This window comes from Microchirus variegatus (assembly GCF_963457635.1).
Source record: "Microchirus variegatus genome assembly, chromosome: 23".
NCBI classification, from domain to species: Eukaryota; Metazoa; Chordata; class Actinopteri; order Pleuronectiformes; family Soleidae; genus Microchirus; species Microchirus variegatus.
The window spans coordinates 3,241,129-3,251,954 of NC_139824.1; the positions used below are offsets into that span (position 1 = coordinate 3,241,129).

Sequence of the window (10,826 nt, forward strand, 5' to 3'; positions counted from 1 at the left end):
GCCGTTTGTAAACAAATGTGTTGTTTTATAGTTTCAACTGCGAAGAAAACATCACAATAAATAAATCAATAATTTATTCCCGTTCATGTTGTCAAAATGATGCACCTGTTCATGAGGTATATCAACAGACTGGCGCTATTTAATGTGCGCCCAATGTAGTACGGCAATACCACACGGACAAACCTCTTTATTAGGGTCAATGCTTCTTCTTCTTCGATGTTTTAAGGCGGTTGGCAGACAACGATTTGATGCATTACCGCCACCACCTGGTATGGAGTGTTGGATCACGCGCATAGAGCTACGAAGGAAGAATATAAAAGTAAGTTAATGTGCTAATAAATACCACAATCATCTCCCCACGGAGCTCCACTTTCAACCTTTTACACATCAAACACACTATTTAGATTAATATTAACTGTTTTACATTAGTTTCACTTTCCTATTTTCTTCATTTTCACAAATTTCCGTGCCCCACACCCTGGAGCTCCACAGCAGGGACAACGGCCACCACCTACCCGCCTCCCTGGAGCCCCAGAGCGGACAACAAGCACCACACACACACCCACCCCCTGGAGCGCCGCTGTAATACTTTTTTCAACGACGCTGAAGTTGGCGCCACATTCGCCTCCGGTTCTCTTTAATTTTCCGTTCCACCTTAAAAAGTGCAAGTTTCGGCCACTGGGTGGCAAGCTATTCTGCAGAGCAGTGCTGTTCACACAGCTGTTGATGTGGGTGTGTTTTGTTAAAAAAAAACTTGCCAGCACATACAGGTGCATATACATACAATAGATAAAAATATGCTGGTGCATACTTGTATTTATTAAACAACAAAAAAATTAAAAACTTTAGAAGAACAGCATTCAATAATATTTAGTCATTTTAATATTTAATCATTACTAATTTTGATATATTTTTAGTTCTGTGAGGGGGAGATTGTTCATATAAATTGTATTAATGTGTCTGATATAACACATAAATATGTCCATATTTACTGTGGAGTTTTGGAGAAAAATCAACATTTTGACGTTTTTATTGCAACAGTTGCTGACTTTGCATTTAAATAAAGTTAAAAATAAAATAAAAATATCTCACGCCAGGGTGTTGGTCTCCGGGGCTGCAACTGGGTACTATTGGACCTACTTGCAAATCGCGAGTAGGATTGTCCCACTTCTCGCGCCGTACCTGTAAAACCCGGAAGTGTGGTTGTTTACGGAATGCAGCAGTAGCTCACCAGAAAACCACGGTTACGGCGAAACCTTAAAGTCGCGCGTGCCACAAAGCCCATTCTGCTGCTGACATAAAATATATGCAAGTAAAATGTGGCAGTGTTACGTCTCCGGTCGTTCCTCATCAAATGGTCGTTTTAAGTGTAAGCAAAAGTGTAGCAGGCTTGTTGGCTAATACTGGCGTTATAACGACGCTATAGTTTGTTTAACATAAGGTTCATGGTGATGGATACAACCGCTCTGTCATTCTTAATCGATAGTCCATAAAACTGGGAGCTGTTTTTTTGACACATCCACACTCAGCGACGTTCTTGTTAAACGCCGGTCCAAAACTGTTACCTATTGTGCTTCCTGTGAACTGTCTACACTTGTCACGACATCATTGCCATAATGGCCGATACTGTGGTGACATTTCAGTCGCAACTCTCCGGAGTGATGGAGACGGTCTTCAAGGCTGCCATGTACGAGATCACCCGGCTGGTGGAGGAAAGTTTTTTGGAAGAGGTGACGCGGTGCAGGGAGCAGGTCGAGGCTCTGAAGAGGCGACTGAGGTGGGCAGAGTGTCGACGCAAGGAGAGAGAGGGAGACAGGAGGCCGGGGCTGAGGTGCTCTGACTGCGGGAGAGTCGGGGTTTCTGATGAGAAGAGATCCAGAGCTACGGGTGAGTCTTTCTCCTGCTCATTTTGATCATTATCACGCCGTCATTCGTTTTGACACATGACGAAATATTCGATTGTGGGCGGAATTGGGAAATGTCATGATAATGGTTTATGAAAAATGGATAGATAACTACTTTAAATTATAGGCAAAACAGGTTCACACACTCACTGTGAAATGCCACTCTGCACTGAATATGATATTGACCCTGACCAGGCAGTCAGGGCTGGGCAATAATTCACCAACAATGTATATAACAGTATAATATTCTTCAGTACATATCAATATCATGTTTTCACACTGCAAAACACTCTAAGGGACATGTACAGTGGTATGCAAAAGTTTGGGCACCCCTGTAAATGTTCAGGATTTCCTTTATAAACCATTGTTTGTTTGGATAAGACATTTCAGTTACATATATCATATAGGAGACAAACACAGTGATATTTGAGAAGTGAAATACAGTTTATTTGATTTACAGAAAGTCTGCAATAATTATTTAAACAAAATTAGGCATGTGCATAAATTTAGGCACCCTTGTCATTTTATTGATTTCAATACCTTGAGCACTAATTATTGGAACTCAAAATTGGTTTGGTAACCTCAGTGACCCTTGACCTTCATACACAGGTGAATCCAATCACGAGAAAGGGTATTTAAGGAGGCCAATTGTAAAGCCCAATTTATACTCCTGCGTAAAGTGCTCTACGTAGGTTACACAGAGCCCTCTGCGCTGATGGCGCTGTTGAAGTAGTTTTATAACTCCAGATTCTTTCACGCAACCTGTTTATATTCAACTATAATTCGCGTGTTCGTCACATTTAACAGTAACTTCATGAACCGATAGTGACGATAAGACAAACATCCTCCCCGGGAATCAGTGGTGAAATAACCGCAGATCTCAGTGCATCACACGGTCACAGCTCCACAGTCCACACCGTCATCAGTGTCACGATGTCCGGGACTGAACACAGTGATAAAGTGCAGCATGTCAGTCTCCTCTCCTCAATAAATCCACACAGCAGCAGCAGTTAATACATCGATAAAACGTTTGAAAATAAATATTAATGAGCGCAGAATAAATCACTAAAACCTGCTTTGTCATAATATTATAAAAATGTAAACGAAACCCCCTCATTGTCTTCATTTATTCACATTTCTCATAAAGTTTTCATGTTGTACGGTTCACTGACAGTAGCGCCGTTCCCAAGACGCCACATGACCGCGCTTTGCTGTGCTCGTACACAGCTGTGAGGTCATTCTGGGAAATAAGATTTGTCTGGGCTTTTTATGGCCTTTAGGAATGTTTTTCAAACATGAAACTCCATGAATTAAAAATATAGAATATAAAGATTTGTAAAAGCCCGTGTCCATGTCTCGAGGTGTCCTGTGGACTCTTTTACAGGCGTCTCTTTTACTATTGCGGTCAATGGGAAAATTGCTTTTTGGGAGTATGAAGGCTCGAGGGGTGTCGGTGGTTATGCAGTTGGATAACGCATTACGCAGTTGTAGAAGTATAATGTGGCCTTAAGTGTTTCTCCTTTTTTGCATCTTCTCTTAAGAGTGGCAACATGGGAGCCTCAAAACAACTCTCAAATGACCTGAAAACAATGATTGTTCAACATCATGGTTTAGGGGAAGGATACAGAAAGCTATCTCAGAGATTTAAGCTCTTAGTTTCAACTGTGAGGAACATTGTGAGGAATTGGAAGACCACAGGCACAGTTCTAGTTAAGGCCCGAAGTGGCAGACCAAGAAAAATCTCAGATAAGCAGAGGTGAAGGATGGTGAGAACAGTCACATTCAACCCACAGACCAGCTCCAAAGACCTACAACATCATCTTGCTGCTGACGGTGTCACTGTGCATCGTTGAACTATTCAGCACACTTTACACAAGGAGATGCTGTATGGAAGAGTAATGCAGAAAAAGCCTTTTCTCTGCTACGCCACAAACAGAGTCGCTTGAGGTATGCTAAAGCACATTTGGACAAGCCAGCTTAATTTTGGAATAAGGTGCTGTGGACTGGTTATTTGGACAAAACAAGGGGCAGCATCAAACACAGCATTCCAAGAAAAACACTTGCTACCTACAGTAAAATTTGGTGGCGGTTCCATCATGCTTGTGAGGCTGTGTGGCCAGTAGTCACATGGATTCCACTCAATATCAGCAGATTCTGGAGAACAATGTCCAGGAATCAGTGACAAAGTCTTAAAGGCCAGGCTAAAAATACACTGGGGGAAACCCTGGCTCTGCAGCGAGCGAAGCGAACAGAATGTTGCAGCAGACAAAGTAATTTAATTTTTTTAAATTCCGATTATTAACTTATCCTCATCGATTCGGAATCGTTCTAGAGAGAATCACGATGCGTCGAAGAATCTATTATTTTTCCCACCCCTATCGCACATATGTGAGTTAAGGAGGTCTACTTACATACATTAACTTGTTTTTATGGTCAAAAACCTCCTAATTTCTGGAAACGAGCCAATAGAAATCTCTCCTCACTGAAGCTCTCGTCAGTCGCGCTGTTTCAAAATGATATCTCACACCCAGAATACAGACTGTGTTGTGATTGGCCAGCTAACAACAGCTTTCCCTACTGTCTTTTGATTGGCCAATACCTGGAAGTGACATAATCAGCACACCAGCTCTCAGAAGCGCAGCTCCCCCTCTGGAACGGTGGATGCACTGCTACTCATTATCAAAACATTGTTTTAACAGTGTTGGATTTGTCACGACTCCCTGCCGCAGTCCCTTTGACGATCTTTGACCCAGAGTCAGAAGACATTTTCGCAAGCGAAACACCTCCACAATGGAAGTTCTTCTTCTTCTGCGGTACAATGTACACAACCCGATGTGCCGACTAGTGCCCGGAGGAGGAGGATCCGCTGTTCAGGAGAAATGGAGCCCAAGATTACAATACAACACAGCATTCTCAGCAGTGGCTGAACTGTTTGTTTTGAACCTTCAGGGCTTCATAAATGAGGTCATGGCGCAGATACACACCAAAAAAACAGCGTTTATTGGAACTTCCGTTCTAGGTCCGCTTTAGATGGGTTCATTCAGGAAACTGTTGACCTCACCGAGGAAGTGGACTTGGAGATCAGTAAAGAATCACAAAAGCATAAGACAAAATAACTGAACAACAATCTTTTTGACCTCTACCGAGGAGGTATATGTTTTTGCCAGAGTTTGTCATCCTGTTAGCAACATAACTCGAAAAGTCTTGGATCCGAAAGGATTTGGATGAAATTTTCAGGAAATGTCCGCAATGAGACCAGGAACAAATGATTACATTTTGGGTGTGATCCGTTGGGTGGCTGAGCTGCCTTGACGGAGGTCTGCGCTCTCCGAGTGCTTTTCTAGTTATTAAAAATATCACAAAATTTGTCCATGATCTACTTTGCAACTTCCAACATGTCGTCCAGAAGACATACTGCTCGAGGTGGTCCTCCACGATGGTGATCAGACGCTGCTGGCCTTGTGTTTTCCTCCTTCAGATACATAGTCACTGATCACTACTTCAGGAAAAGAGGTCGCCCACACAGTTGGGGTGGTTAGCACTCTTGCCTTTGCAGCAAGAAGACCCAGGTTCGAGCCCCGGTTGAAACAAGGATCTTTCTGCGTGGAGTTTGCATGTTCTCCTGTGTGTGTGGGGGTTTTGCAAAAAAGACATAGTCTTAAGATGGTAGATCACAAGTATGCTTTTGTTTTGTTTTTGCCATAACCACAGGGATTCACACAGGAGAACCCACCCTGGATTCTGCAGCCATTTCTGTACGATTTAAAATGACATCACTTTTCCATTCATTGGGGGGTTGTCATCTACAATTCAGTATTCTCTAATTCCAGTTTCAGATGTATACAAGTTCACTGTGACTTTTTTTTTTTTTTTTATTAATTTGAAAGATAAATGTGTTATTTGATCATCAAACAATAGGGGAAGTTGGAATTGGAAAAAAAAGAAGAAAACTGACTAAAAGTTACAAAAATAAAAGCCCTGCACTGTTCTTCACTGTGTTTCTGTCAATTATAAAAAGTTTTATGAGTAAAAGATCAGGAAAAACACTAAATTGATAAAAAAATATTCCAACTCGGCAATAGAATGTGATTTATTTATTTATTTATTTATTATTATTTTTTAAATGGTTTACTGATATTTTAAACTTTTGCAGTTTTGCACTATTTGCTATTCATTGTATGTTCTGTATTATTATTATTCTATTTTTTTTCCATTCCATTACCGTTTGGTTAAAAAACACAATTATTAACAAAACCAGACGCAATCTTTTATTTTGAAAATTGTTTTACTTGGGGCTGTGGATTCACAACATGAGAGGTGAGGGCATAAGAGGAGAGGCTCCGGTCTGCGGCCGACACCCTTGGAACTACTGGCAAGAAGGTCACTGAGGGGATACAGGCACATTTTTGAACAAGTTAATGTTGTTGTGATTTATCTTAATTGCGTTTAGGCCTACTGCAATATGCAAAATATCGATTAATCGCAGGATAAATAAAAATGAACTTGATAATTTTTTTGGCCACAATCATTTCCATTTGCATGTTTGTTTGTTTTCCTCATCTCTCTGTCTCTACCAACGAGACTGGATGACCACTCCGTCATCGGTGACCCCCCTTGGTTCCTTAATAGCTTGACCGCAATGGTCAAAGGGGAAGTGATTAGCACCATGGACAGCGCTTGGTCAGAATGCAGAGAGGTTTAAACGGTGTGAGCTCGATAAGAGGAACAGCAGCATGCAAAAACGGATCCAATAGGCAATCTGCATAAACCACATCTTTGGAACATACTGTGTGAGCTGTGGGATGGAATCTTTTGATTTCTTTTTACACCAAAAGGAAAATCTCTTTACAATGGTATAATAGGTCTGTCATATTTTTTTAAATCACTGAAACTTTCTCTTTTTTTGTTCCAGAGAGAAGCCTGAAACAAGAGAGTGTGCTGCATGAAGGAATAAGTGGCTCTCAGGGCACTGAAAAAGAGACAGCTGATCATGAAGTGGATGAGGTAAAACCCGAGGACCACTGCATTAGCACAACTCAGGTATGGACTATTTATTACAGTAGATGGGCTTCTTAAATTTAGGCCAAATTTAAATTAAAATATTACGAACACAGAGCCCCTCAAACTTCCTGTATTAATGCTGTCATTCTGCTTATCTACCAGTCTCCTGGTGTACAAGGTGAACATCTGGATAGACTGTTAAAGGAGGAAGCCCTTCACATCCTACCAGAAACCATTGAGTCTCAAGAGAGATGGGGAATTCATTTGGATGGTCAGTCTGTATGCAGATACCGAAAGTTTCTAAAAAGCAAAAAAATAGTAGTTTGGAGAGAGAAGAGAAAATATTTTGGTCCGAAAATGCATTACTGAATAAATGATGTGTTTTCACCATGCTGATTTAAAGTGATTTCACATCAAGTAAAAATAAAGCACAACATTTAAAGCTGAAGTGCATAACTACTGATGAGTGTCGTTGATGTTGTTATTATTGTGCATCTGTGTGATTTTCGTGAACAGAACTTATGCAACATTACTTGTATACTATCTATCAGACCTGAGGCATAATTTGTGAGTATACAGTAGCAGAGCAAAGGTCGGCGGGGGCAAGAAGCAGTTGTCACATCTACTGCTGACCAACTGTTTATTAGCATTAGAATTCACTTATTTTACTTTTTGTGGGCCTCTCTTTGTGTTTCATACTCCAACTTACAAGTGCAATGTTGCTGTTGCCTCCGCCTGCCTTCACATACAACAAATCACTTCCTGTGTGTAGAACAGGAATGCCACCTGGCGTTAGTTATGCACTACAGGTTTGAATTAAAAATAGTAGGCTTGTCTGAGAAAAAAGGCTATACAGTTTGTAAAATAGAACTGTTTTTAATGTCAAATCTTAAACTTTGTATTTTAATTTTTTGAATATTATATATATAATATTATGGAATATTCCCTATGTACAATCTATGTAGGAAAGTTTTCTAGTTTAATTGTAACTCAGAAAAACAATAGAGTGCTTGCACTGGTCAGTGCTCAAACCCAAAATACAAAAATTTACATTTTTCCTATTCCACACAGTTAGTTAAATTGTCCTGCTCATAATTTAACATCAACACTTTTTCATAAGAACAGAGACAGGTTACATAGGACAAGATGGTGAATATCCCTTGAAGGTTGTTCAATCTAGATCAAATATAGGTTGCCAACCACCAGCAGAAGGTTTTGTTTTTTTTCAACACTGGCATTGTCATTATTATTTCTGTTCACATGATGTGACATTGAATTCCCTGTTCCCATGTTTTCTTTTTGTTCTTTCATTGGACAGAAACAGATACAGCAGGTGTACCGGGGCCCAGTAAACGTTACAGTGACCAAAAGATCCCAAAGTGCCAAGTGAACTGGGAAGCCGGCTTTGAGCAGAAAGCTCAATCAGAGCAACAAGGACACTCAGGTGACCCATCTGAACCTCTTTTCCAGAACCGATACAGCATGGAAGGCTTGGGCGGCATTAACAAGACTGGCTATGATGATGCCAACATGATAGAAATGGGTAATTTAGATCAGTTACAAGGATCACCATCCCACCTTGGTGAGGAACTGAATTACATGGGGCATTATGAGGGGGATGTAGAGGCACCTGAAGGAACTGAGCATCAAATGTACCAGATCGGTGCCCCACGAAGTGGAAGTTCACCTGTTGGCTCACCCTCAAAGACTAACATTGATGTAGGTGGAGAATTCAGCTGTTTATTGATTAATGAGGAAGGATATCTACAAGATCCAAGTATACTGTACTCTGAACATGTATCTGGTGATACAGGAGGCAGATTTCAGGGCCAGGGCTTTCAAAATGACCAGTCTTTAGACCGCACCAAGGATATCTATGGGGTCTCGGATGCATACAGTGATACCTTAAACCTCGAAGAGAGGTTACAGAATCAGGCAGCTGGGAGAGGTGGTAGGAGACACACATGTCATCAGTGCTGCTTGTCGTTCCCAGATTCCTCCTCTCTTAAGGCTCATAAACAGATGCACAAAGGCCCCGGACAAGGGCCACCATACTCCTGCACTCAATGTGGAAACACGTTTACCCAAGCCTGTAACCTTAAAGTCCACCAGAGGATTCACTCTGGTCAGGGGCTCCACCTTTGCAGCCATTGCGGTAAAAGTTTCCCCTGCTTCTCTGATCTTAAGATGCATAAATGTGGTCGGGCAGTTGACAAACCATACTGCTGCACTGTTTGTGGGAACAAGTTCAGCCGTCTCTGGAATCTGAAGCTCCATCGCAGGATTCACACGCAGGAAAAACCTCATCGCTGCACAATGTGCGATAAGAGCTTCACACGGGCAGACATATTGAAGGTTCACCAGCGCACCCACACAGGGGAAAGACCGTACTGCTGCGCTGTCTGTGGTCTCAGCTTCAAACGACTAGATCATCTGAAATCACACCAGCGAAAACACATGTCAGCCCTTTAAAACTAGTTTTAGGGCTGGCATGCATTTTAAAGTTATTTTAAATGAATGTTTGTATTTGAGTCATAGTTGTTTCTCATCAATATTGCTACAACCCAAAGTGGTACCTTGTGGTCTGATTATTTTCTTTTCTCTGGTTGTAATTCACAAACCTAAAGTCAAAAACAACAACCATCTATTTGTTCAAAAATAAAACTGAAAACACTGAAGAGCATCATCCATGTTACTACAGTTTCAGAAAGAAAGTAAAAGTATGTGAATGAATATGTAAATGTAACTTAAACATGGTCTCCAAGTGTCTACACAACACTAAGCAGTGGTTTAGTTTTAAAATGTTAAGTATGTCTCCCCTGTGTATAAAGCCTTAAAATAAAATTATATCAAGTGTGGCCCATGTGACAAAGGGCCAAGTAATGATTCTTCCAAAAATACTACAGAAACCTGGCAAAGTAACTCATAAGTACAGCAGAAACTAATGATATATGAACTGTATATTTTATTGTATTTGGCTTCAGTACCTAAGCAGACTAAAGAGATATGATGCATATTGTTATTTTGACCAGCAAATCAGAAAAGATGTTGGGGGAGCATCAACCTAAAATAAGAGGGACACATTTTCTTGTGCCCTGGTAGGAGTAACAGTGGAGAAACGACAACCACTGACAAAAATAATGGAATCACCAGTCTTGGAGGATTCATTCAGTTGTTTAATTTTGTAAAGAAAAAGCAGATCACAGACATGACACTAAAGTCATTTCAAATGGCAACTTTCTGGCTTTAAGAAACACTAAAAGAAATCAAGAAAAAAAATGTGGTAGTCAGTAACAGTTTTTTAGACCATGCAGAGGAAACATTTTTGGAATCACCCTGTAAATTTTCTTTCCCAAAATTAGATCTGCACGTTAGTGTGCAGTTAACAAAGGAGTGATCACACCATGGAGAGCTGTTGCACCAAGTGGATTGACATGAATCATGGCTCCAACACAAGATATGTCAATTGAAAAAAGGAGAGGATTATCAAACTCCTTAAAGAGGGTAAATCATCATGCAATGTTGCAAAAGATGTTGGTTGTTCACAGTTAGCTGTGTCTAAAATCTGGACCAAGTACAAACAACATGGGAAGGTTGTTCAAAGCAAGCATACTGGTAGACCAAGGAAGACATCAAAGATCCTTTCAATTGATGGAATACGAAAAGTGTCCAAAATGTCAATGTAAACTTGTGCATTTATTGAAGATGTAATGACATCCATCTTCCCAGTGCCTTCACCTGACATGGAGGCCCATATCATCAATGACTGTGGAAATTTGCATGTTTTCTTCAGGCACTCGTCTTCATAAATCTCATTCAAATGGCACCAAACAAAAGTTCCAGCATCATCACCATGCCCAATGCAGATTTGCGATTCATCACTGAATATGACTTTCATCCAGTCATCCACAGTCCATGATT

At 40.7% G+C, this 10,826-nt stretch overlaps 1 protein-coding gene across 1 annotated transcript; it reads left to right on the plus strand.

Moving 5' to 3' along the window:
- Positions 1-1,616: 1,616 nt before the first annotated feature.
- LOC310943859 (uncharacterized protein) lies at positions 1,617-9,377 on the plus strand (the record flags this gene model as incomplete). Its single annotated transcript, XM_083909533.1, has 4 exons — positions 1,617-1,887; positions 6,817-6,944; positions 7,068-7,176; positions 8,224-9,377. 4 exons carry the CDS (start codon positions 1,617-1,619, stop codon positions 9,375-9,377), a joined length of 1,662 nt encoding a protein of 553 aa, XP_083765659.1.
- Positions 9,378-10,826: the final 1,449 nt, after the last annotated feature.